Consider the following 26,325-nt stretch of genomic DNA (forward strand, 5'->3'; position numbering starts at 1 on the left):
ATATCAGCGAAGGAGACGTCCACAAAGCCTTAGAGATCCATAGTGGGCTTTGTTCTAAATGTAATTCCTAAATCTGGAGTTCTATGAATATATCTGATCAATCGTTTGACGGCCTAGTAATCGACCTCCCGGGGGGCAGACGTCTGTCTTTGCAGCTTATTGACAGCAAATGTAAAACCCCGGGTTTTGAGTGATAACCATTGTAGTTTTTTAACGTCCGTCGCATATCCTAGTTTTCCACCACTCGCATAGCCATCTCAATCGGGAGCGGGATTGGGAGTATCGTCGGTAGACGCGGGATCAGTGGAGGGGGCGGATTTGTATGTGTTGATCATTAGTGTAGAAATGGGAGAGGCATCCGTCATAGTAGTGCTTTCGGCGAGGTTTAAAAGGCCGTTCTCTTAGCTTAAAATATAGCGTATTGGAAAAGTCATGAATAACTTCCTCTATAGGAGCCGTCGCGTGGTTATCATCCATATAAATCAGTAGGAGTATGAAGGCACTATCGCGAAGTTCTTTGCGGAAGACGTAGACATCATCGTCGTATGTCATAAATCCATAGATTGACGCGGCAGGAATACGTGCCGGGTCTTATGGCATTTTTCGAATGACTGCCATTTTTTGTTCAAAGTCTTTGGTTGAACATGAGGCTTTTGTATATCTGGAAACGGTTTGAGCAGTCTTTGCCGACTGAGGATGTGTAGTAGAAGTTGTTTCCACGATGGTGCCACCGTACCGCACATCATCCAGGGTATGCCGAACCTGTCCCTTTGTAAAGCCCTGGTCCGAATTTCTTCTGTGAGTTGTTTGCTCTGGGAGACAGAAGGCTAGGGTCGATATCCAGTACAACTGCCGCTGTAATGGCCCCTGAGATGTTCAGTGTGTTTGACTTCAGGGTGTTCGTGGCAGACCGCGCTGAGGAAGAAAATGAGGGCCGAGTCATCAATTTCCATATTAAGGCTTTGCAAGCCTTTGTTGCCCAGGATCACCTGGACGGTACCGTATGAGTCTAAGTCCGAACAAATCGGGGGTCTCGGTGTTCACGTTGAGCTTCTGCTCTTCGCGGACGAACCTAGCGCATTTCAGCCGTAGCTCGTTGAGGGTTTCGATGAATGTCGCTGCAGCGTCGTCTCCCATCGGACAGGCCATGTCTATGGTGAGAGCCGTAAGTTGGAAATAAGGAGTCGTTGCGTCGTTGGAGGAAGTAGGTGTAGAAATGGGTATTGGCCATTGAGGTCGGCTTTTGCCAAAAAGCAGCTGGCTCCCATACTCGGACGCTAGACACGACCTAAGGTAGAAATTAGTCGTTAGTTTTTGTTCGACGGTAAATAAGGGAAGACAAATAACCTTACTGGTTCTTCGGGAGGCATTTAGTGAGCCGTAGCGGCGACCGACTCTGAGGTCTCCTGCACAGGTATGTTCGAAGCGCGCTTCTTGCGGCGATTCGCCTTCTCTTCAACGTTCATGAGCGTTTGGGATTCGTCTTCCTGTCAGAAGAGTTGGTGGAAGAGAAGAAGTTGGAAACGAAAACTTCATAAGAAGAGATGCGAGGCAAAAACAAAGAATCGAGTATTTCTTTGTTGTTTGATATGGAAAACCCACGAGAGAGCGACGCCCGTGGGAATTTCCGACTTCTGTCCGTGCGCGGCGTCGTCGTCGTCGTCCAGGGACGTTTGGTAATCGCGGCCGGCGATCATGAAACCCGCCGCCGTAACCGGGCAGGTGAACACCATTTCGGATTGGCGATCGTGTCTTTGTCAGGAAACGCGGACCATTGGGCATAGAAATCCCGTTGAAGAACATTGTCCTTCTTGGATGACAAGTATGGGGTGTAAGAAGACAGATCAATGATAGGTGCGAGAATGTGTGGCTCTCCGTCAAGGCCGTGGTGGCAGCTTGTCTGCTCATCGTTAAGTCTTTTGGATCCAATAGCGAGGTGGTCGGGATTCATGCACCACTTGTTCCCACAGAGATGCAGGACGGTCATAGGGCCTTCTCTCCGGGGTTCGGCTCTGAGACGGTCCTCAGCAGGTCTCGCTGAGCAGGGGACTGAGGGTAGTGTTGGCACAGAGGGCCGCGATGATGTGGTAGATGTAAACCTTGACGGCCATTCCCCGGAGCCGACTCGTGCGAGGCGCGTCCACGCTCAGTTAGCTTCAGCTCGGTGTGGACTGTCCCACCGACCTGCCGAGTCATACAATTTCGGCCTAGTTCTAGAAAATTGTGCACCACCTTTCTCTGTTCGGCATCGAGCGTTTCAATGGCATGAGTTGGAAGATCATGATCGAAGCAATGAGTCCTATCAAGACACCAACAAGGAAGCCGAAAAAGACGAGGAATGCAGTCAACAGCTGAGCAACCAGTGCTCAGTTGTCGTTTTGTTCTGGTCACGCTGATCTCGCAGAAATATAAGGAAGCCTGTAAACCAGTGTAAACATCATTAAACAGCTCTCCATCCGCGCACGCAGACGCAAGTTTTAGATCCGCTAGAGAGACGATCCACGAAGAAAATGGAAACAAGTGACTCACCTTGCATGGCCCATATTTGGGTCTCCATCTTGTAGAGCACAAGGGCGACTGGGAGAGAGGCTGCCAGTCGGGTAGCCAGAGTAGCGACGAGGCTGTCGCCGCAAGAACGTCACAAGTAACCGATCCAGTCGTAGTAGGCGACGATGTGCCATTTCCTGCCCTAGAAAGTAGCAGGTAGTGTAGGTGCGCCACAATTCGCACACCTGAAAGCGGCAGCACGTTGAACTTTGCGGTAGATATGTTATAGTTGCTAGCCTAGACATTCGTCATGCCTTCGGCAACTGCCGCTCGCTGGCACTTACGCCACCAGCCCCAGGTCTTTATAGCACTTCCCTCTGCTGGGATTAAGGATATAAATGTAAAAGGAGAGGGACAAAGGTTAAGGAGAGATGAGGAGGGCGAGGAGAGAGAGAAGTGGGGAGGAGGCAGACTATATAGAAAGCAAGAGGGCTGGCATTTGTTTGCTACCACTTCTCATTTTGGAAAGGGTCCACATCCTCTTTGTCTAGAAGTGTAATAATGGGCAAGCAGCATAGCAAACAAGGTAGCAAGGCAACTGACAATTAAATTTTAGTTTCTGTTCCTTTCCAAAGCTTTATTGGTTTGAGGTATATGCTGGCAATGCATTGAATACTCCCTTCTGTTTGTTTGGTTTCCTGTGTCTAAGTATTTGTTCTATCCTACAGCAGGCTTATCAGTGGTGACTCTTTGAGGCGCATTTATTCATTGAAATGACTCTACATATAGTATGGGAATTGAGCTGCATATGAAGTAAAGCTACGGAGTCCATTGAAATGCATCAGACAAATGACACCAGCACAGGCAGAATAGACATGTGCAACCATCACACCACTCTTCACTTTTTATAGCATAGGATCTCCGCACTCGGAACCGAAATCCACGCATCCTCATGCTGCCCCCACTCCTTCCAGGTGTTGGCAATGCGTTGCAAATCCTCCTTCGTAGCGAGCCCATGCTCCGTCGCCGTCGTCGCATACGACGACGACAGACACCGCTCAAACCAAGACTCACTCCACCACCCCACATCCTCCTTCGTGGCATAGCACCACATGGTGCAGCTGCAATTCACACCGCGGAGTCCAGCCTTCCGCGCCCAGACGTGCAGCATCCGACCAGCATTCGGCTCGCCGCCATTCCGTCGCGCCGCGGCGTCATACAAAGTCTGCCACTCCTTCAGCCCCGGGAGCTCAGGATACCACACAAAAACACCATAATCAGCTTCCCGCGCAGCAACGATGCCACCGGGCTTTGCGACACGGGTCATTTCTTTCAGCATGCCGACAGGATCGCCGACATGCTGTAGAACCTGGTGGCAAAATACTACGTCGAAGGTATTATCCTCGTAGGACAGCTCGTTGGCGTCGCCTTCGACAAAATCGATGTTGGAGACACCCTTTTCTTGCGCGTTTTGGCGGGCCTGTGTCAGGACTGAGCCGGCCCGCTCGAGGCCGGTGATGTGGCCCTGGGGCACGTAGGATGCCAAATCGACGGTGATCGTGCCGGGCCCGCAGCCAATGTCCAGGATCTTCATGTCTGGCTTGAGGTGTGGTAGCAGGAAACCAACTGAGTTCTTTGCCGTGCGCCAGCTGTGCGAGCGCAGGACTGAGGCGTGGTGGCCATGAGTGTACGTTGCTGACTCTGTTTTGCTAGCCATGGTGGGAATCCCTCGAGGAGATATAAACGAAAATATGTAGGTGTGGAAATTGATCCGAGTAACCTGCTTAAGAGGTTATCTCGTAGAAAATATTGGTTTCTGATGTGTTGAGGCTGGTGATTGTGCTGATCTATATATCTTGCAAGCGGACGGGAGTCAAGTAGTATGGGCCCCGATATCGGCGCCACCATTCAAAGAGGTTCCAACTCCGCTCCCGCCGCACGAGTCATAGGGAGGCAGAGGCATTATTAAAGGCTCCTTGGAGTATGCGGAATTTGATTACATCTGGTTCGGCAATAAATACGGGGCCGATGGGAAGAGCTTCGCGCAATCTCGCCAGTTGAAATATGGCCGATGTCGGGGGCGTTGAGAGCTTAGGACGAGACGGGGTGCCAGCTAAGGGCAGACGTCTGTGACGAATCGAACTACAACAGAGGCCTGCTTTTTAGTCATTACATGCGAGAGACCACCATGGACTTGGTTGATGGCTGATATCATATCTCACACTTGTACTTCTGCAATTCTCATTATTCCTCTTCTATTGTCGCTTGGCTGTTGCACTAGTACGGGCTTCAGCTTCATGTTAGTGGGCCTATAGATCTGACTGTCTATAAAAGATTCTTCACAAAATGTCAAGTCAAGTCATACCATCTCCAAGTGGGGTTGTAAATTGAAAGAAACAACACATAAATACATCGTCAAGCAGCATCAACATAGCCTCCCCATTATCAGAGACAGCCAGTCAGAAATCGTATCAATATTTCCATCAGAAAAGGAAAAAAACTCAAGCAATCAAAAACGAATAAAAACTCCCATAAATCAATCCATCAAAGCAACTACTCCAACCCCAAAGCGGAACAAAACTACCTTCTCCAAAACATAGCCTTCCCAACCTGCCTCCCAACAGCCCACCTGGCCTCAGCAAAGCGATCTTTCATAGTAGACTCGCCGCCGTAGTTCGGTGCGCGGGAAGAGGTAACGCCCGAATCGGAAGACACGCCCAAACTACTCCCGCCATACGAGCTGGGGGCGAAGTTGGTCATATTCCCCGCATCGAACTTGGTCTTTCCCTCCACGATCTTGTGGACGAGATTCAAAATCGCGTAGATGGTTGAACCCGTGGCGCGGATAGCAGCAAGAATAGCCACAGACCAGAGAATAATGGCCAAGTAGATGTTCGTGCCGCCCGAGTCGATGCCATAGACTTCTGAGACGGCCATTCCCAAGATGACGTTGGCGACCATCCACACGGAGACCATGTATGTGCGCACGGCGCGGTAGTAGTCTTCTTGCAGTTGGGAGTCGGAGATGGGGGGTTTGGGGACCTCGAGACGGTCGCGGAGGTTGCGGAGGGCGGCGTCGTAGCCGCTGTCGATGTCAAGTTGTTCAGAGGGCATTTCAATGACGACTGTGGAGCCGTTGATCACGTTTGCAGCACCCAGGTCGGTGTTCAGAACGTTGTCGCCCTTTGTACCCCATGTCACGTCGTGGGTGTTGCAGAAGGCGTACACTTGCAGTGTGCAGATGTAGCTGGGAAGCAGCAGGAAATACTGGGCCGAGGAAGTGAACATGTGCCATGGGTCCAGGTACAGGAACGAGGTGTAGAAGTACAGCCCCACTGTGGACAGCATGGACAAGACGATGTTCATCATCAAGGTGTTGCTGATCTTAAACGAAGAGTCGCCATCGAGACCGGCGCGCGCCATCAACTCCTTCACCACGAGGTAAAGCGCGCAGAAGATCGTATAAACCATGATAATGCTGTACACGATCATACCAGAGAGATAAAGCTTTTTGGCACTGAAAACAAGTTAGTATGGTGGAGGTGAAAAGAAAAGAAAGGCTAGAGACATACCCTTGAGGACGGTTACCCATCGAGATGATGAACTGCAAACACATAACCAAGACACAGCAATAGCGCAGGACAGTGAAGACATAGAGGCCGATATTATGACCGAAAGGATCAAGCTTCTGATCCGTCAAAGAACCAGCAATGAAGTAAAAAGCAAGATAAAAGTTTGCCTGAGAAGGAGAATTAGTTCAAGACCATATCATCAAGAATGGAAACAACCCACCAATCCAAAATAAGTGAAGAGAAGATTCAAAAACTGATACACGAATTCAATATGAAGCAAGATCTTCCGCGCAATGGTATGATCGGTGCTCCAGATCTGCTTGGCATTGACAATCGAATACACAGCCGCGAAGAAAGCACCGTTAAGCCATCGTCGTCGCTGCGAGATGAACTCGGGAATAGTGTCTGGAACGTCCGTCTCTCCGACAGCGCTCTTGACGAACTTCAAGACCCATCTCTCCTCGCGCTTCGCCACGAGCTCCCAGCAGAGAATACGATCCTCAGCCAGGTACATGTTGGCCGTGAAAACATCCGCGTCTTGACCATGTAGCGTCTCACCCTTGAAATACTGGTTCAACGGGCCATGGCCATCGGCATCGTTCTGCAGAGCAAAGTAGCGGTAGGCACTCAGCGCACCAGGCAACACAGTGATGTAACCAAATACCGACTCGAGCGGCTTATCGAGAATATTGGACATCTTGTACTCAAAGTTCTGACTGGCGACCAGTGGGTTGAGCAGACCCATCATATTCTTACCCTTGCCCGCCTTGATCTCACCGGCCGCACCGGCGACGTTGGAGTCCTGGTCAAATGCTTTCCACAAGTGGTACAAGGCTGTCGGCTCGGGCCTTGTTCCAACATCGAGCAGAATACAGATGTTTGGTTGCAGGGCACGGCCAAAGGCGTTGAAGAACCATCTGTGCGAGTTGAGTTTCTTCTGGTTGTGCTCCTTCAGGCACAAGATGACTTGGCAGGGCATGATTCCCTTCTCGGCACCCTTGAACTTGAGATCCGAGTCGAGCGATACCTGGGTAGTGTATTCGTAGACGTGTGCCGTGACCGGCTTTTGGTTGACGATGTTCTTGGCAATGCCTTCTTGGTACACGCCTAGTGCGGCCAGTGCATTCAGTGTACGCGGGTGGACCTTCTTGCGGCCGTCGGCCACGATGCAGACAACAATCTTCTTCCAACCATCGCGGCCCCAGGTTCGGGACTTGGTGCGCGAACAGAAGTGGGAGATGTTGCGCATAATGCCGTGCATGGTACGGGTAAAGCCAATCTCGTCTTCGTTGTACATGGTCACACAGATGAACAGTTCAGTCTCTCGCATGGTGCTGCCGATTTGCTGGCGAAGCTTGTACCCCTTGAGGGTGAAATCGTCGGGGTCCGATGTCACGGCAGTGTACCGCATGTGTGTGAACTCTCGGTCATCACGGCGTGGGAGGAAGCTGTGCAGGATGGTGGGGATCTTGCACTCCAGGATGAGTTCGCCGTTGATCAATTGGACTTCCTTCTGGGACATGTGGGCATCACGGACTCCACGTCGCCCTTGCTTCTCCGGGGCGGGACCATAGTGAAGATTAGGGTCAATCATTTCGGCGTCCTCGCCATCCTCGAGATCAACCTTTTGCATCTCATCCTTCTCATCACCCATGACTGTCGACTCACTCATGAACGACCGCACGCTGCTATGCGAGTTGTGGTTGATTGTCCGGCCGCCAGCGCCGAATGGGTCTTCCATGCCAGCTCCGTCGCCAATATCAATGCTAGCATCCGCACCAGGGCCGGCGTTTGCTCTCGAAAACAAAGGTGCGGGAGGCAACGGACGCCGTGGACTGCCTCCATACCGGGAACTAGGCGTCCCCGGGCGCGGGCTGCCATTCAAATCCGCAGGCTCATAGCCAACACTCGACACAGATGGCGGGCGAACATGCCCGGGACTCCACGGACGTGTAGGCGAGCCTGTTCGTGGAGGAATTGCCGGGTAAACAGAAGGATCTGCTAGAGTAGTCGACAGAGGCGGAAGATTGGGAGGGTTTCCCAAGCTCGACCCCGGTCGAGATGGTGAAGTTGCACTTGGCAATTGATAGTACCGGGCTCCGTAATCTGGAGGCTGTCCGACCCTATATTCTCGCGTTCGGATGTTAGATCGTGGCCGTGTTGGGGAGTAGTCAGAGTAGCCAGGAGGTTGGTCCATTTTGGACAGGAAAATGGTCAAAAAGACTGGGGGTGGTTGGTGGTGTGGTGCAAGAAGGAAAGAAGACGCGGGAGACAAGTATTAGAAACACATTGTTATGGTGGGGAGCCAGCCAGTCCATGAGCGCTGCCCATCATCCAATGACAAGACCCGCCCCTTGACAGTTCCGAAAAATGATACTGTATCAAGGGGATTGCACAGGTTGCATGTGGCAGCCGTAGCAGGGGAAACAAGAGGAATGTGTGCTAGGGAATAAGGTTGCATTGACGGGGAACCACCACCAACGCGGACAGTGTTTGGATGCACTTACTCGGAGTATTGGGACGCATAGTGAGATGGTGATACTCCAGGGGAACCACCAGTTATATCCTCGTCGTGGTCATTACCACCACTGGGTAGCAAGCGCATTGTTGCACCGCCATTATGGCGCGAAGCGGCAGTTGGGGACTCGGGCTCGGAGGAGAGAAAAGAAGACGTCTCGCGGTCGAGATAGGCGGGAGGCTCCTCGCCGTAATTGGAGGCGGCGGAGCGACGGTTCATGGTTTGAACGGAGAATTCGTCAGTCTCACTGCTTCATAGTCTTCGGGCGAATGACACAGGCTGAGACAGAAGCGGCTGTCAAATCTGACAGGCTAGTTTGGGGTGAGGAATGGAGGGAGAATGGGAAGAAAGTTAAGAATGTTGGATGTTGACAGTGGAAAGAGATCAACAGAAATGTGCTGAAGAGGGAGAGATAGAGGGAGAGAGAGAGGGTAGAGCCAACATCCCTGCATCCGCAGTGTCGCGTCAACATCCCGGGGTTACCAGGGCAACGGATGACCCACCAAAAGTCAAGGTGGCAGACTGACATACAACAGATTAATTAATTCTGTATTCAAGACTGCACATAAAGAGGTATTGGTCAATATACGTAGAGCGAATAACAAAGAACAACTCCCCCAACTCCCGCATACACGATAATACGCATCATCGTCAATCAGTCAATCAATCTGCAACCACAACCAACGCGCGACGATCATCCGCGATGATAATCCGATGGGCCCCACCCAAACTACACTTGGCGACTACAGTCACTTACTTTGCAGGACGCGGTAGCCAAGGCTAACCGCACCGACGACAGTCCATCTTAGGACATTCATGCCACCTCATCATTAAGCAGCGGCTGTCGCTCGTGCTCGGTACTGTCCGGCGCGGCAATGCGACGGAAGAGGCTGTCACGGCCGTAGTACTTGGTGCTCGCGACATAAGTCGAGGTCACCACGAAGACGGCGAAGATGACAAAGGCAAAGATCCACTGCAGGGCGATGACCTTGACGGCGAACTGCTTGAGGGCGAGGGCTGCAACATGGTCAGCCAAGTCCGATCGGTAGTAGATATTTGCTTCCGAGGGATGGAGAAAAACATACACAGAGCCAGCAGACTCAAACAATCACCCAGGATATAATCCTGTCGGCGGACAATATGTCCCAGCCCAATAAACAGGATCACCCAGATGAAGATATTAGCCACAATCCTGGCGGGCAGACTATTGCTATGCACGGCAACAGCGCCATTCCAGAACACCGCGAACAGCGTCCAGGCATAGGGCCCCGCGACGGCAGGGAGGTGCACGAAGGCCGGCAGGCCAGGGTGGCGCCAATAGGTGATGCTCTGGTGGAAGAAGTGGGCGATGACGATGATCTCCGCGCCCCAGAAGTGGTTGCGGGTCCAGAGCAGGATCCAGGCGAAGACGAAGAGGTTGTTGAGAATGAAGTGGCCGGCTACATTGGCGGCGGCGCTAACGAGAGCGGCATCGTTGGAGAAGAGGTGCCAGACGTAGCTAACTTGGGAGAGAAGCAATAGAATCCTGGAGATGATCATGAGTATGACAATGTGTCCGGTGGGGCGGGTGGATGGACGGATAAGCTTACCAGTAGATGCCGGTCACGACGGTGTTCTGGCTGAATGGGGTGGTGTGCTTCCTGGCCTGCTTCCAGATGTTATGGCTGTGCTTGACGTCGTCTGGTGAGTGGATAGAGTAGTAGATGCCGACTACCACGACGAGGGCCCAGGTGAGAATGGTGAACAGCCGGTAGGCGTTCAGGGCGTGGGGGCTGTGAGTCTCCCGACGGGCAAAGGGGTTGAAGTTGACCATTTTCGTCGAAGTAATCAGGTGCGAGAGACGAAACCAAAAGGAAGAGGGGAAGGTAACGCCCTCTTATAAAGTAGTCGGATGACCTGAGCCATGACATCAGCTGCTTAGTTATCTGATCCCCTACAAACCGGTTCCTACGCTATATAGTTACATTGTATATCGCACCATAGTGAAGATGACTTTTCCAGACCTACTAGTTATCTATTACTCTCCCGTTCCTAGTCATGGATGCTTTCTATCCCCGTGGAGACGATATTCCAACACTTGCAAGAGTCGGTCACCATAAAGGCGGGGAAGACTGCAGGACGAGGGCTTACAACGACGACCACTAAGATCGCGTCGATCGGCGAATGCACGGTCAACTGGATGTAGTTAAGCCATGCTCTTGGCGCGGGGGAAATGCATAGTACAAGTACTTGTAGCAACAAATAGTGTGGAAGATGGATGCTGGCTCAGACCTACGACCTAGTGATGAAAAGGGTAAGATAGACCCCGGTCTAACTGGCGGACGGCATAGAAGAAGAGAGAGAGACAAAAAAACAAAAAGGGCCGGAGGAACACGATCCATGCCGATGCCGCCGGGGGGCGGGCTGAGCGGCCAGTGCTGCGTCGATGGTTTCAACTCATGTCTGTCAGACAGAGAGAAACTGACCGCCGGATAGAAGTTGCCGGAGTTACTTACCGTAGCATGAGCATTAGTATTGGCTAACTTAGTTATGTGAGACCGAATGAATAATACACCATGACGCGGCCAGTCACCCATCTACATCCATCTGCCGCGCCTTGCGCACAGCATCCACCACCCGTGCATGAACCGATGCCGGCGCCACGACCATCCCATAGCAGTCCGCTAGCGTGCGGCCTAACCCACAATCCACGGGACGGCCCTCCAGGTCCGTGACGGTACACCCCAGCTCCTCGACGATGAGCATCCCGCCGGCGTGGTCCCAGATCTTGGATCGATAGCTAGGGTTGCGCGGCACTTTGATAAACGCATTGCATCCACCCTGCACGGCGATAGCCACGTATCGCATCTGCGCGGACCACAGGTCCACGGTGTTGGGCCAGGGAGCCCCGAGGAGCGCTGCGGCACGGGCGTGCGCGTCGAGGTTTGGCGATGTGGATGCCTGGGTATCGACGAACCGCAGGTCCTTGGTCTCTGAGACCTGAGGGACCTGGGCGAGAGGTTGTGTCGGGAGAAGAGCACCGCGACCCATCGGGCGGATAAACGCGCCCTGACCTGCGACGGCGTGTAGAAGCAGTCCGTAGCCGTCGCGGTCGATTACATCCTCTGCCACGCGGTCCACTCCCGGTAGGAGATTCGGACACCCCAGCACGCCGATCTTCTGGCATCCATCCACCACAAGACTCAAACACACAGCGTACTGCTGGCCCGTGATAAAAGTGGCCGTGCCGTCCACGGGATCCAAGGTCCAGACGCGCCCACAGCGTGCACAATTCCCTTTCGCACCGAGATCAATTAGATTCAGGAGCTCGTCGTGGGTTTTCGGCGTGTAGAGAAGAGCCTCGCTGTCCTCATCATCGAGATGTGTTGTCGTAGCTAGCTCCCAGACCCGTTCGAGGAGGGCGGGGTCCGCGCGCAAGGCAGTGGCATCTTCTTCGCCCACGATATCGTCGTCGGGGAATGTGTGGTGGATCGCGGCGATGATGGAGGCTTGCGCGGCGAAGTCGGCTATTGTCACGGGTGTGTCGTCGCTTTTGTCGAGGAAGCCTTTGTCGACGGCGGAGAGGAGGCGTTTCGTGAGAAGTGCGGCGCGCTGGACTGCGAGGCAGGCGAGCTCGAGCTCTTTCGTGTACGTGGGGGAAGAGCTCATTGTGGTGAAATTGACTGTAGCATTGAGATCCCAGGGTGGTTGAATTGGACCCCAAGTCAATCCTGTTGGAATGTGGTAAGTGGGTGCGTGACGCAGCCAGCACATCTGGCGAGAACACACCGCCCCACTGTCATCACGGGCGAAATCAAGTTTGCTATTTTAGGTGGGGCTTGAGAGTATTTGAAGAAAGAATAAGGAGGTAGAAATGTGATGGCAACTTGCATAATACTTTACGTGGGTGGGCTTGACATAGTGGGTGGGAGGGATATATATATCTTGGCCACCACGAACCGATATACATCAGAACTACACCAGGAGAACCCTCTTAAAAGCAACTTACTGATGATGCGGACATCATCCGAATAAACATAATAGATAAACTCATTGATGCTGGTTTGAATGCCCCTCCTGTGAGGAAACCAACTACGTATAAAATAAACAAGTACGCCCGACCCGAAAAACATGCCCATGCCAGGACCGAACCAATAATAAGAAAAAAACAAGATGGTATTAAAACGGCGCAAAGGCCAGCTCATAGGCAAAGGCAAGGCTCATCTTCGCATGCTGCAACATGTGGTCGAAGCTCAGGTACTTGATCTTATCTTCGGTCGAGTGGATCTTCTTGTCGGAGTGCTCGAATTGAGACTCAATGACAAAGGCGGAGGGGTAGCCGAATCGGCTGGCGGAGGCGTGGTCGGAGCATGCGTAGCCGCACTTGGTTTCGACAAAGGGGATGTCGCAGTACTGCAATACAATCAGTATGAAACAGATATTGGGGGCGCCGGTTCTGAAACTTACAGTGGTGATCACTTCCTTGATGAACGAGGTGAGTCCCGGGTCGACGTAGTCGACGATGACTCCGACAGACTCCTCGAGACCGGCATCCAGAGTTCCCTGGACATAGCCGGTCATATCCTGCTGCAGCATGGCGCGGATCTCGCGCAAGTCCTTCTTGTACTGCGAGTAGACCGCTTGAGAACCCAGCAAGCCGCCCTCCTCCGCAGAGTACCAGTGGAACTCGAGCGTGTTCGGCGCCTGGCCGTGCGAAATCGTCTCGGACCGCAGCAGGGACCGGAGGGATTCGAGGATGGTGACTGTCCCACTGCCGTCGTCATCCGCACCTGGCGCAGCCAGGATCGACGGAAGGAACAGGTTGATGCTGTCCTGATGCGCACTCAGCACCACGGTGTTGTTGGTCTGGCCGGGGATGCGCGCGATGATGCTGAACTGGCCCCATGGGTGAGGGAACTTGGTGACGGTCGCGCCGTGCTCGGTGGCGCCCGACTCGGTGAGCACTGACGTGACTTGGTCATACAGCCACGTTGCGGACTCGATGCCCGTCTCGGATTTGTAGTATCGCGTGTGGAAGGAGGTGAAGTGTTCGAGGTTCTTGTACATGTGATCCGTGGACAGTTCCTTCAGGAGGGGCTCGACGTCTGGTTGGTGCTGCATCTCGACGGGATATCGGACAACATGTTTGGTATGCAGGGTGCCGTAGGCTCCGGATTGGAACTCATCCGTTACATCCATGAACGTGACGCCATCCTACAGCCAGGTCAATCAGTGAGGGGCACGCGACAGAGCAGCTAACGACACCACCATACCAGTTTCAGCTCCCATTTCTCTTCCTCGGTCACCCATCGCGTGCGATAGGGTGCCAACTCGATCAGGTATTTTGTGAGCTGCTGGTTCTGAACGACCGAGGGTGTTAAGCGCCCGAGTGGTTCTTGCTGCTGGATGCCCGTGGCCAGCACGGCCGTGGATGTTGCGCTCAGCGCAAGAGGGATCGCGAATTTCATTGTGGCGACAGAATGGGAATAATCTTGTCAATGGGAGGGCTTGCCTCGACCAGGGGAAAATGGGTGTGTTTATGGAATTGAGTCCAGGCGGCAGCGGGTAGAAGAGGAGACGGCCGGATCACGGGGTCTGGTTGGATCATTACCGGTTTTGGCCCCGAGAGTGAGACAGCTGGCGGTGATAAGGGGACTACTAGTCGACTATCGATTATTTTGATTAACTCACGATACACAACGATTCGCAGCTAGCCATTCCCGTCCTTACATCATGACTTTCATATCTCGTTCTCACTAAGCACTCTGCCAGCCATCACTGCGTCCATAGCGTCATTCCGGGGGAAGGAATGAATGGGTGGTGGAGCAGCTCCACTGTTCGGCGCGACTCAGCCGTGTGATCGCGACATCTCAGCAGGTGCTCCTCAGCCTGTTCCAGCCCGAGTCCGTGTTCCAAGGCACGGACCACACGTGACTCAACCTGACTCAACCGGGGTCTCACGTGACTGGCTCGCCTTCCACCAATCGTTCCGCACATGTGACTCAGGACAATGGGATCGATGGTCTTATCTCGAGTCCCCTCATCTCTCATCTCTTCTTCTTATCCCATTCTCTCCTCCTTCTCATCGTCTTCTATTCTTATTCTATTCGATTCCTTGATCTTTGATCTTCCTAACGAGACTAGGCCGTCGCATCCCGGACAGACCATCCACCCACCATGGCCATCCATCCCGCTGTGCCTTCTTCTTCCTCCCCGAGGCTCGCGCCGCACCAGGCCCGCGCCATCTCTGCTTGGACGGAGCAAGCAGCGGCTTCACTCCAGGGGTTGACCCTATCCGAGTCTGCTCCCACCACCGATGGGCCCGCGCGAAACATCACCCCGACGCGTTCCCCTCTACGCGGTGCGACCATGGGCCTGTCAATCCCTCTGGACGATCAGCCCCAGGCCACCGGGTCCCCGCAACAGGTCAAGGTGGTGCCAGCCGGTGAGACTCGTCCCGCTCCGAGCGTCAGTTTCCGTCGTCGCGAGCCTCTGCGCCGAGATAGCATGAAGCGACGCGAGGCCATGTTAAAGGGCAAGGACGGGAGCCGGCGCCGACAGCGTTGGGAGAATGGTATGTTCGGTCGGGCAGAATAGTTGAGGATGTCCGATTGGAATTCGGTCTGGATGGGCTGACCTGAGATCAAAGACCGTCTGCTGCACAACCCGTGGGCCGAACCCCCGTCTCCGAAGGACTGGGATATCCAGCCTACGTACCCCCGGCACGACCCCATGCCCTACTACCTAGCGCCGCTCTGGGATGTTCACTACGCCTATGTGGCAGACCACAATTTGGCCAAGAGGTCTGCCAAGGCCACAGACAATGAGAAACGTCGCATCCCGAAAGAGCTCCGATTGAAGCTGAAACACGCTCGTGCCGCGCGCGGCATGCTCCAGGACTTGGAAGAGGATATCCGGCTCTTCATCCGGAAATGGAATGAGAAGCAGAGTCTGCTTCAGAATGAGGGCTTGCAGGATGCTCCCGGGTCGTCGGATACGGAGAACGACTCGGAGGATGAGATTGTCTTCGTCGGCCGCAATGGGCAGATGCACGACTCTCCGGAGCGCCAGCAGAAGCTGCGGCAGCTGCGCGAGGAGATGAACTCGCACCATGAGCGGGATGGTGAGAAGATGGTGTTTGAGAGTCTAGTCGACGACCGCGCGGCCGGGTTTGGGTCAGTATCTCTCTTTGTTTCTGACCCACACAGCACACTGACTCGTTCGCGTAGACGGTGGCTGGTCCACAGCATTGCCTCGTACTATGGCCTGCACACCTGGTCGGTCACCGTGGGCGATCCCGCCCGGCGCGAGGCGTACGTCGGCTTTCGTCCGCCCAGCCCCGGTAGCCGTGCAGGACCGGTGTGTCGTTCCGAGACCGTGATTCAGCCGGGACAGGAGCTGCCGCGGCCCCTTTACGCGCAGGTGTGATGGTTGTTGCACCGAGCCATTCCGCCGGGCAATGTAAAGATGCGATGACCATCTCCACTACTTCGTAGATACATATACAGATACATGATTGGATGATTTCCAAGGGATACATACATTCTAGAAGACGATCCATGTCGTCATGTCGGGCTCTAGTTTATCAGATGTCATGATCATCCACCCCCACCCCAGGTTCGTGGCACCACCATCAGGGGCCGGTGAACACACCGACAGTCCTGACACTCATTTGATCGACCACTGTTTAGTAACAGGAAGGGCCAAGAGAGTAGGAATATCCCGTAGCATGATTCAGGAACTAATAATCAGGAATAATCCAGTAAACTCATATTGATCTCTATAGACAAATGGACATCCCTACTCTCACTCTGGAACCAACTGACCTCGGACCGGTCCGCCTCCACAGTACCAGGAGAGTAGGATACATACACGCATCAGATAATTGCGCGCGGACCCATGGCAGTGCACCACCATGACATAATCCTTCTCGTGTCTAGACCGGCGACGATCTCACTGGTCCGACTGTGCGCAAAGGAGGGGAGGCCACGAGCAAATCACAGTCGACACCCAGTCTTGTCGCAGGGCCGAAGCGCCCGGTCAGCCTGTACAACCCTCGTTCGACAGACAACCTGGCGGGCATTCCTCGCCTCATTCTTGCCCTTCTCGTTCTCTTTCTTCTGCTTCGACCGACTCCCGCCTTGTTTGTTGATTGATCCCATCATTGGATTTTCCTTCACTTGTGATCCTTATGCTTTCTAATTGTCTGTCTTATTGTTGATTGTTTATCCCCATCATTCTTGTACGATTCTTCCTTCCAATCAGCCGGGCAATAGGTAATCTCAGCTGGAACGTGGATACGACTCTCTCCATTCATTCCAGATACCTTACTCCGTGGACTACTTCGATTCCACTGCGTCATGGGAATCTGACTCCCTTGTCTCGCCCGGACTAGTTATTTTGTCTCTCGTCATCGACCCATTCATTCATCGCTTCACCTTTGCATTTGATTATCGCCCTTCTTTCTCCCAACATCATTTCTCCTGATCTCGTCTGCGATGGGATCCTATAAATCATGTCAAGATCGCACCGTCAGCGCGGGCAGTTCGAGCTCCACCGAGAGCGATGCCTCGTATCCATCGCGTAGCACGGCCTTGACGGCTGTCAGTGACCGGCAGCCCGCCAGCCCAAAAGACGAATCGGACTGGGACGGCATGGAAGGGCCTCGGGACTCCGTCTCAACCTACGCCTCCACCACTGCATCTGCCGCCGTCGCGGCGACCGCGCCAGAAGAACAGCCACGGTATGAAGTCTACGACCGGAGACTGCAGGAGACCTTCCCGACAGATGTACTTGCATCCAGTCCGGCTTCGTTTGCGGCATTGTTTCCCTCGCCGCGCCGCCTACTGATCCGCCACGACGACGCGACGATCGACGGCAACATGAATCTCCGTGTAGATACCGTGGCTCCCTGCCGCGGGGGTTACAACCAAGATGTCATCCTTTTCCACCTTCGCATGTATGATCTCTTCACCCGCAAGTTCTCCTTCCGACGCTACTGCCGCGACTCCGGCCGGGAAGTGTGCCATTCCACCCGCAAGGAGACCTCCACGCCAAACAACGACCGCAACCCCTGCTCTCGCCGCCGCTCCTGGAGCAGCATGCTCGCCAGCATCCGGCCCGGCTCGAGCGGACAGGACTCCTCTACCGCCAGCCTGAAGCACCGGGATGCCTCCGGCTTCGGCGCTGTGCAGCAACACGACGAATCCCTCGATGAGCTCGATAGCACGGAGAAATCGTTTGGCGATGCCATACTCATGGAGTTCTCCAACTACGCTCACGTCGAGCTCAAGCGCCGCGGGGCGGGCCCTGCGAAGCGCTACGAGTACGAGTACTGGTCCACCAAGTACCAGTGGCGACGCGAGTTCCGCAAAGAAGGAGAACTGCGCGAGGTATCGTACCATCTCGTCGACACGCGCACCTCTAATACAATCGCCCACATGGTCCCTGAGATCCTGACGCCCCTGGAAGCGGGCGAGGAGGAGAGCAAGGGCGGGTGGGTTCCGCCGACATCACTGTGGATCAGTGATCCGAATGTGTATGAACGGATGCCCGACATTGCCGAGTAAGTGTGGATCCCTCATCCGTCTTCAGGGTTGTCTTGTTTTGCCGCTATTTGTTCCTCTACATCTACGCGAGATGGAGACCAGGATTTGCTAACACCCTCTAGCGTGATTGTGGCTACCGGTCTGATCGTCCTGGTAGACGACTGCATCCGTCGTCGCTGGCATCACGGGCGCCGGCTCCCCGCACGAACCGCTTTCGCGCGGAGGATGGAGCGCATGGGCCCTCGCCGGTTGATCGGCGAGGTCCTTCAGCGCCGGGGATCAGCGTAGGCGATCCGCTTCTATTATTCACTATTTTAGACGACGGCACTGGCCGCGGCTTGGCTCAATGCCACTAGACGATGGCGAACCATACTTCTATTGTCTTCTAGCAGCTTGGTCTGGTCCAAACCCCCTGTATAGCGTGTGCACGGGCTGCAATAATGATTTCTTTAACGAAGTAAACGACTCGATGACAGTGTTTCCTTTCTTTTGGGGTTGTTTTGTTTTGCTATTCAATTCTTGGAACGAAATGAAGCCGGCCTTTTTTTAAGCTTTACCGTTTTTAGTGTTCTCGACGGCGAAGATCCTTTTACAAGGTTTCAACTACTGCCAATCATTCCATTTTACTTCGCTTCTTGCACTCATATTTTGGGGCGGTTGAATTTCGGGTGAATTACGGAGCTTCCTTCCGTCTCTGACAGAGGAGGAATGGAAAACAGGCGGGCGTGTGATCGATCGATCAATGCATTAGTTAATGGCTAGGATGTATTTGATTTGGTTACGCGAATGAGAAAGCACTCGCTTGCTTGCGTGCGTATTTAGGACGTCAGTGTACATGGATATCTTCGTCCTCGTGCTGCGTTGCTATGCTGACGGTGCATGTTGGATGTAGTTAGCTGGAAATATAGCTGACCGCCGAACTTACTACTCACTTCAATAACAACAACAAACCCGCGTTCTGTAGCTTGTTTTTGTTTCATTTCTATTTTTATCCTATACACGGACTGCTGTGCGAGGCTACGCATACCTAGCCTGCCTCACCGGGGCAAGGGGGAAGGTAAATGATTGGCGCTGGATGAATCTTCGGCAGAGCGAGAACCGTGGTTCGTATCCTTGCCTGCCTTGCTGCCTTACAGCAACCACCAGCGCCAGATTAAGCTTGTCCCAATGCGGGGCTTAGATTGCCCTGTTTAATGCACTGGCTAAAGCCCAAACACCAGAACCCCCGGGCTGCTGTCTGTCTTGCGTGCATATGCTATGATATGCTGTTCTTGCCACAAGATAGGTGGACGGTTTTGATGTGAACCCAGGATGATTGTCCATAATGACGATGATGATGGTGCTCTGCAGGTATGAATGCCCAACTGGCCCAAAGGAAAGCGGCGAATCATGTAGTCCCTAAGAACTGGTTGTTTCTTCTATTATCTCTGCAGAGACGTTTATCCCGAGGCACGGGGCAAGGCGGGCTAACCGAGGATTTTCGCTCGGGCGTATCTTTGACTTCTGTCAACCATTCTAGCCCTATTATTTTTTGATTTCGTCCTCCAACCACACCACCCCTGCTCTAAACTAGCTACCCAGCTAACTAACTACTAACTAGCTACCTGACACACCCACACATACATACATACATACACACCAGCTGATACAAGCCTCAGCCAGGAAGCGAATGTGATGATGTTTTCCCTCTGTTGATTGATTGATGAGCTGGCAACGCCCGGCTGGCGCGCCCCCTCCTCCCCGGGTTTTCGTCTGCCCAACAAGAGAGAAATTCAGGCATAACTAATAATTCATAAGCTCTGTTTATTGGGCATACAAGGCTGTGGCAATCTGATCTATTCCAGAAGTTAAGGCGGCGGCTGTTCCGCATTGTCGGGGCACTGACACCCAGCTGCTGCTCATCAACCGTCGACGTGGGGTGCTCTGAGTTGTTCTTTTTTTCCCCATCCAATCCTGGGCATCCATTTATTCCCCCAGTTCAGTTCAAACTCCCTCACCGGACAGAAAGATAGAAATGGGTCTACTCTCTACCCACTCAGTCCCCCACTACGGTATGGTTATTCTCTGTCCCGCTATACTGTCTAGCAAGGTTGGATGGACAGTTTGGTCGCCGTGCGCCGGGCCGTTCCAGCTTGCAGGCTCCTAATTAATGATCCGCATATTCCATTCCCACTTACTAGTGGGGAATCTGGCTGATGCTGTGTGTCGATTGTCGCCCCCCTCCCTCCCTCCCCCATGTACATGCATAAGCCCGTTCTAGGTTTGACGGTTAGGCTCCATGTTTGTCACGCCAGGGGAAAAATTACATTTCATCATCCTACGCCGTTTTTTATTTGGCTTTTTCTTCACTTTTTATATATGCCTTCCGCTTCCCACCCTCCCCCCCTCTTCACTTTCTTTCATGATCCAATGACAGCTTCCTTCAAACATTTTGTTATCGCCAATTCCCATTGACTACCTATATCTACTGCTAGTCTCACCGTCTCAGTTCTTTTGTGTGCTGGCTTCTTTTCTGTCCATTCCTCCACACAACTATATTCTTTCTCAATTACCGTCCTCGATCCAACAATACTCTCTCTCGAGCACCCTAATACTTCCTCCGGCCACGATTGAAGCATAAAATCCCCAAAAATGTCACTGCCCACCGGTTCTCAAGGCGCTCCCGCTGGGACGCGACCTAGCTGGCAGGACCAGCTCCAAGGTAAGCCATTGGACACCACCCAACCCACGCGCTCACGGGCAACGATCAAAGTAATTGACTGACTGACATCGTGAAAAACAGATCATTGTCGGCGCACCAAGCTTCCGCCCCCTGTCTTCAACATTGTGTCCGATCGGCGAGGTACCTACCCGATTCCATTTTTGCCCTGCCCACCGTCTTTTCCCTCTCAGACCGTTTCAAATTTTTTTTCTTTCCTGTGTTTCGACACCTTGCCTTAGCGCTGCGTGTCTCGGCATTGCAGGGTGTGGAGACAAGAGTGAAAAAGCAAGAACTGCCCGTACACCGACTTTTTTTAGTCCGAGCTTTTGACAGCGGGATGCTGATTGTCCTTGCGTCGGAAATGCAGGAGGTCGCACCGCCTGGTCTAGTACCGTCTCGATTCAGGGCTATCAGAATTTCGCTGCCCGCTACTGGTATGATGGCCAGTACATCAACAATGCCAAAGAGGACGCCGCCGAGGTCGCCTTGAAGGTTCTCAACCAGCAGCCCGGCTCCTCCACCCACTATCCCGGCCAACTCTTCCCGCAACAGTCCCAGCCGACTACTCCAGGGTACGGCCGGGGATCTGGCGGGTTCTGATCCTTTCTTTCGTGTTTTCTGCATGGGCGGCCTTTTCTACTTGTGTGTTTTTATTCTCTTGTCTTTTGTTCTGTCGGGAGTTCCTTGCTTCTCCTGTGCTGCTGCTGCATTGACCTTTCAACTCATCTCGAGGAGACCCACACAGCATGTGCACGCACGCACGCACAAAAATCGCTGTTGTCTTTGTCCTTGGGCAAGGAAGAAACCAACAAACAGCACGCGCTCGCCCTCCGATCCCGCCGCACCGACGTCGTTCCTCTTCGAGTCCCGCAGACCGTAACTATACACTGATTTCCAATTGCTGGCAACCCCGGACAACCAAACCCGGCTGCACGACTGACCGTTCCGCAAGGGAGCGGGATTTGTCATGTTAGTTCTGCGGCTAAGCATCCGATTCGAAGAGAAACTTGGATGGGACGGAACGGCTGTCAGGGACGGAATAATGGACACATGATCCGTCGGTGTCTATGCGGCTGGCAACACCAATGGCCGTCAATGTCCTTCCTCTTGTCTTCCACTTGTGAGACTTGACGACACCCAATCGTGATACATACGGCGAATCGCAAACCTTGATGGCCCAGGAACCGCGCCTTTTCTCAATTCTCCACGACGCACGTCGAATGACTGTGATTTTTCATACCAGATATTACTTTACCGACAGATGATTCCATTATTCGAGTTTGAAGCTATTGATGATTATGTTTGTGGGCTATATATACTGTGGATTCTCTTCAATTCTGCTAAAGAGGGAGGGTACGGGAGTTTTGGGCCGTTCAAGCTGGCCGGAGAGGGGTTTGTTTCACTGGGAAGTCCGGGACACGTTTACCACGGTTTCCGAAAACAATGTCTTCGCCACCAGGGAGTACCTTTTCGGAAAATCACCCTTGTGACTTGCGGAAACTGTGCAGCCGTTGCGGCTGCAGTTACCCCTGAAATCCGGTGCGAGCGTGTGTCTGTGTCGCCTTAGATGGAAAGCCACTTGACCGCGCAGGTAGACATGCCAGGGCTTAACGGGAGGAGGCGGTGTTGCGTGAGGCGGAGAGAGAAGGGAAAAGAGGAAGTTACAGGAAAGGACAACCGGGCAGACAAAGATTTGATATGTTCTTCTTTTGCAAGTTTGGGGTTTTTGGGTTGGGATATCCTAATGCGCTGGAGTAATTGGTACGGGAGTTCGCTTCGGAATGGGTTTGGATGGTTCCCGGTCAGGCTTAGGGTAGTTATCGAATCGGAATCGGATCAGATTGGACTGGTTTGGATTGAGGCTTGTAGGAATCTATTGAATTTGGCGTCTTCCTACTCCTGGATATGGCTGCTGCCGAGATTCGGGGCTTGCTAAATCGGTTGTTTATTTTCTGTTTACAAAATCTGCTTTCCACACTATCCAACTCCGTGCTTCATGGTATGTATACCTCGTTTAACGATCTGCAGATTTATAACTTCGGAGGCTATATGGAGGAAACTTTTCCGTTATCTATCATTGCATAAATAATTTTCATGCTGTACAACATCAAATGCCAAGCAGTCACTTAATTTCCGAGAGTCACACTACGTACATTCAGTTCAACAAACGCTGTGATATGCCGAACAGTATTGAAAAGTGGTTAGGTCAAGCTGCCGACTAACGTTGAAGTGGTGAGACGGGATTTGAGGTCATAAAGCGTAATCTAGAGAAGTTAATGAAGGATAGAATCGGTGGTAACAAGTTAGTAGTTAGTGTGTAGGAAATGAAATCAGACGGTATGGCAAGTGGATAGACGCGATTTAACTCCGAGAGGAATAAATGCCTGTTCATTTGGATATTTATATCTCAGTCACAAAGCATGGATAATCTGACGACCATATAGATATGGTCAAAACCACAGCTATAATCTGCTTGAGGATGCTGGTTACTATTCCCCCCACAAACAAGTAAAGTGGGTCAGCCTGCAGACACCTGGGAAGCCCTGTCTTCGGCACAAGAATGGAATGATTTAACAATATTTTGAACTAGTTCACTAGCTAATGTAACCTTCCCGATGGTGATCGTTGCGAAACGGCTAAATAAAATAAGAGGCAATGAACAACATAATAATTTGAATCAATCTTGCACGTTGCGGTGGGGGCCAAAACCTGGAAACCAAACCTTGGCGTTCCCGACCCTGATTCTTCTTCCCCTCTACCCCTTGCTCGCGATTCTCTGGGCAATCAAAACATACCGAACCCTGCACAATGATCGAAAGCCAGATTGAAATTACTGCACCGCCCACGAAAGTGCGGGAAGTGGTATGTGCCGTACTAGCCACACTGGGAGAATGATGGAAGCTCATCATTCCTTAACCACCAGCTCCTCAATTTCTCAGCACATCCAGAATGGCACACGAAGTGGCTAAAGGAAGTCAAGCCCGAAGATGACTCCAAAATGGGACTTTCGCTTGTTCCGGGAGATAAGGTACATGTTAATATCGAAGGCATGAAGTTTACCGCCGAAATTACGGTAGGCATGCATAGGCAAGGACCCTTAAATCAAAACGGAATGCTGAGATCTGAGAAAGGAAAATTCCGAAAACCTATTCCAATGGCAAGGCCCTCCAGTCTTTACCATTGCCGGTCTCCATTCTTTTCACATCGAACCGACCAACGATGGGTCATCTACTATTTTCAAGCAGACGGAGGAACCCAAGGGATTGATGTCATGGCTCTTGAGCCCTTACGTTCTAGGAAGATTCCTAGCGGCTGATTTTGCTGGCTTTAATAAAGATCTCAAGGATCGGGCCGAGGCCTAATCTAGCGTTGCTTCCAATTGCTGGGGGGTGTGCTTCAAGGCCGTTGTTATTGGCACAATTGTTATTTTCCTTGTCATTTTGTTCTTTTCTGGGTTTTCGTTTAGCATATCCTCCTCTGATGCTTCTATATATACCCCCTGAAGGCAAATTTAGTGCTTCTGATGGTAGTTTAATCTGATATTACTCTCAGATCCGTCGCTGACAAGCTATAAGAATCTGTACCAAGCCATTAATGTATCGCAATCATGTGGAGCCTAAGCATCATCTCCGCAGGAAACCATTCGCTAGTAGCTCAAATACTTGACTGCTCTTAGTGTCCCGAGGTTCTTTCTCTATTGGTCTGAATGTACCCCGCACTCCGGGGTCAATCCCCCAATCCCCAAGGAAATTCCGAGACGTCGGAGATCTTCTTGCTGGTCACTGCTCGACCTCCGTTTTATGCCCATTAAATTATCTCAATGGATCAGCCCGCATTCCGAATCCGAAAGCGCACTCCACAAGCATGTAGACGCTGTCGCCGTCGGAAACAACGATGCATCGGGTTTCCGACCTGTGCAAACTGCGAGGCTGCAAACTTGCCTTGCGCAAGATCAGAGACTGAGCGACCCGAGAGCGCACCGGAAAGATACCACGGCATGTCGAAGGATGCGCTGTTCAGCAGAATTGAGACTCTAGAGGCTCAGCTGAGCGCTATGTCAGGGGCCAATTCAGCTCCATGTACAGCTGAAAACAACCCAGGGCACTACTTTTCAGGAAATGGCCAGTTTTCCGATGTGGTGGACTGCTTGACATTGGGACATGTTGTAGGCAATGAGCCAGCACATCTCGGCCCCTCATCAGGAAAGATGATCGCAACGAGCTTGGACCTGATGATGAAAGATGCTGTTTGGATGAATGCTCTGTCAGATGCGAGTAGCCGGGAACAGTGGCATGGGCCCCGTCGAAATTCTACCCGGCAGAACCGTATAGGCCCTCCAACAGATATAGAAGGGTCGAAATTCATCCAGGCCTATTTCGGAAACCTGCATCAACTATTCCCTTTTCTAGACCGGACCGAGATATTCCTGTTACATACGAAGAGAAACCAACTGCTTGAGCCTAATTCGACGAAAAGATGGGAAGCATTCAAGCTCTTCACGGTATATGCCATTGGATCAGCCATGCAGAAGGCCCCAGACCGATACAACTCCGCCGCCCCTGAGGACCTCTTCCGGATTGCCTTGAATTTCAAAGACCCTGTCTTGCAATCTCGTTCCATTCGAAATATCGAGGGAATGATATTGCTCATCATTTACAATTTGCGTTCGACATCCAGCTCCACAATATGGTATTTGATTGGGCTCGCAATGAGAACTGCAATCGATCTAGGGTTGCACAGAGAGATCAATTATCTCAACCTCAAATACTGCGAGTCTCAAGCAAGGCGCAGAATGTTTTGGAGTGTTTATGTACTCGATCGCCATATCGCATGGTCTCTCGGGCGGCCCTTCAATATCGCAGATCATGATATCGATGTCGACCTCCCAGTCAATTTTGAGAAACCTTTTCAAGCTTCTCCTGTTGACCAGCTGACAAATTCTGAGGAGGAAAGCCTCACAAAGAGCCTCGGCCCCTTTGTTCCTTCTATCAGATTGGCCCGGTTAAGATCACAAATTCATAACAAAATCTACCGTGTCGACAAAGATATTTCTGGATTGCTCCCCATGGTTCCTTCATTGCTGTCCTCTCTTGAAGACTACGAAAGGTCATTGCCTTCTAGTCTCTCGCAGGCTGACAACGAGTGGATCCATATGCACTGGAATAATGGTATTCGGATGATTCTCCAACCGTTCCTGAAGGAGCTTCCTCCAGACCATGATTTGGTTCGCGTTTGCATGAGAGCTTCGGGTCAGATGTGTCAACTCTTCAAGAAATTGCGCCAGAAAGACTACCTTGGCTGGGGCTATATCCTAGTCAACTTCATGTTTATGGCCGGGCTTACAATGTGGTGGGTATGTGTTCCAATGTGAACGAAGAGATTCGCTAATTCTGGTTATTAGTTATTGTCTTTTGCGATGTCCTCGACTGTGGTCAGTCACAATAGCTAACGACCTACGTGCCTGCTCTTCCATTCTTTATGATGTTGCAGACCGTAGCTTGTGCGTGAAGAAGTATCGTG

The 26,325-nt window shown here is 52.2% G+C and overlaps 11 protein-coding genes across 11 annotated transcripts; 5 read left to right on the forward strand and 6 right to left on the reverse strand.

The window, feature by feature from the left end:
- Positions 1 to 954: 954 nt before the first annotated feature.
- On the reverse strand, positions 955 to 1,733 carry N7474_010627 (uncharacterized protein; the record flags this gene model as incomplete). Its single annotated transcript, XM_057202037.1, has 2 exons — positions 955 to 1,288; positions 1,603 to 1,733. The coding sequence occupies 2 exons, from the start codon at positions 1,731 to 1,733 to the stop codon at positions 955 to 957; spliced, it is 465 nt and encodes a 154-aa protein (XP_057048308.1).
- A 1,652-nt stretch (positions 1,734 to 3,385) lies between these two features.
- N7474_010628 (class I SAM-dependent methyltransferase) lies at positions 3,386 to 4,204 on the reverse strand (the record flags this gene model as incomplete). The annotated part of the gene is made up of 1 exon (XM_057202038.1): positions 3,386 to 4,204. One exon carries the CDS (start codon positions 4,202 to 4,204, stop codon positions 3,386 to 3,388), a length of 819 nt encoding a protein of 272 aa, XP_057048309.1.
- An 863-nt stretch (positions 4,205 to 5,067) lies between these two features.
- Positions 5,068 to 8,796, reverse strand: chsB (chitin synthase class II; the record flags this gene model as incomplete). Its single annotated transcript, XM_057202039.1, has 4 exons — positions 5,068 to 6,004; positions 6,060 to 6,226; positions 6,280 to 8,182; positions 8,567 to 8,796. 4 exons carry the CDS (start codon positions 8,794 to 8,796, stop codon positions 5,068 to 5,070), a joined length of 3,237 nt encoding a protein of 1,078 aa, XP_057048310.1.
- A 595-nt stretch (positions 8,797 to 9,391) lies between these two features.
- N7474_010630 (DUF1774 domain-containing protein) lies at positions 9,392 to 10,390 on the reverse strand (the record flags this gene model as incomplete). The annotated part of the gene is made up of 3 exons (XM_057202040.1): positions 9,392 to 9,594; positions 9,663 to 10,102; positions 10,167 to 10,390. 3 exons carry the CDS (start codon positions 10,388 to 10,390, stop codon positions 9,392 to 9,394), a joined length of 867 nt encoding a protein of 288 aa, XP_057048311.1.
- Positions 10,391 to 11,145: 755 nt separating this feature from the next.
- N7474_010631 (inositol monophosphatase family protein) lies at positions 11,146 to 12,225 on the reverse strand (the record flags this gene model as incomplete). Its single annotated transcript, XM_057202041.1, has 1 exon — positions 11,146 to 12,225. One exon carries the CDS (start codon positions 12,223 to 12,225, stop codon positions 11,146 to 11,148), a length of 1,080 nt encoding a protein of 359 aa, XP_057048312.1.
- Positions 12,226 to 12,735: 510 nt separating this feature from the next.
- lap1 (putative aminopeptidase) lies at positions 12,736 to 14,024 on the reverse strand (the record flags this gene model as incomplete). Its single annotated transcript, XM_057202042.1, has 3 exons — positions 12,736 to 12,969; positions 13,024 to 13,770; positions 13,830 to 14,024. The coding sequence occupies 3 exons, from the start codon at positions 14,022 to 14,024 to the stop codon at positions 12,736 to 12,738; spliced, it is 1,176 nt and encodes a 391-aa protein (XP_057048313.1).
- Positions 14,025 to 14,733: 709 nt separating this feature from the next.
- Positions 14,734 to 15,984, forward strand: N7474_010633 (uncharacterized protein; the record flags this gene model as incomplete). The annotated part of the gene is made up of 3 exons (XM_057202043.1): positions 14,734 to 15,130; positions 15,206 to 15,731; positions 15,786 to 15,984. The coding sequence occupies 3 exons, from the start codon at positions 14,734 to 14,736 to the stop codon at positions 15,982 to 15,984; spliced, it is 1,122 nt and encodes a 373-aa protein (XP_057048314.1).
- Positions 15,985 to 17,054: 1,070 nt separating this feature from the next.
- Positions 17,055 to 18,392, forward strand: N7474_010634 (uncharacterized protein; the record flags this gene model as incomplete). Its single annotated transcript, XM_057202044.1, has 2 exons — positions 17,055 to 18,121; positions 18,227 to 18,392. 2 exons carry the CDS (start codon positions 17,055 to 17,057, stop codon positions 18,390 to 18,392), a joined length of 1,233 nt encoding a protein of 410 aa, XP_057048315.1.
- Positions 18,393 to 20,735: 2,343 nt separating this feature from the next.
- On the forward strand, positions 20,736 to 21,405 carry N7474_010635 (double-stranded RNA binding motif domain-containing protein; the record flags this gene model as incomplete). Its single annotated transcript, XM_057202045.1, has 3 exons — positions 20,736 to 20,805; positions 20,887 to 20,946; positions 21,173 to 21,405. 3 exons carry the CDS (start codon positions 20,736 to 20,738, stop codon positions 21,403 to 21,405), a joined length of 363 nt encoding a protein of 120 aa, XP_057048316.1.
- A 2,208-nt stretch (positions 21,406 to 23,613) lies between these two features.
- N7474_010636 (SRPBCC domain-containing protein) lies at positions 23,614 to 24,167 on the forward strand (the record flags this gene model as incomplete). The annotated part of the gene is made up of 3 exons (XM_057202046.1): positions 23,614 to 23,667; positions 23,729 to 23,878; positions 23,937 to 24,167. 3 exons carry the CDS (start codon positions 23,614 to 23,616, stop codon positions 24,165 to 24,167), a joined length of 435 nt encoding a protein of 144 aa, XP_057048317.1.
- Positions 24,168 to 24,625: 458 nt separating this feature from the next.
- Positions 24,626 to 26,176, forward strand: N7474_010637 (fungal specific transcription factor domain-containing protein; the record flags this gene model as incomplete). The annotated part of the gene is made up of 1 exon (XM_057202047.1): positions 24,626 to 26,176. One exon carries the CDS (start codon positions 24,626 to 24,628, stop codon positions 26,174 to 26,176), a length of 1,551 nt encoding a protein of 516 aa, XP_057048318.1.
- Between the last annotated feature and the right edge of the window lie 149 nt (positions 26,177 to 26,325).

The sequence above is a fragment of the Penicillium riverlandense genome (assembly GCF_028828495.1).
Source record: "Penicillium riverlandense strain IBT 135883 chromosome Unknown utg000009l_segment0_segment0, whole genome shotgun sequence".
Taxonomy (NCBI): domain Eukaryota; kingdom Fungi; phylum Ascomycota; class Eurotiomycetes; order Eurotiales; family Aspergillaceae; genus Penicillium; species Penicillium riverlandense.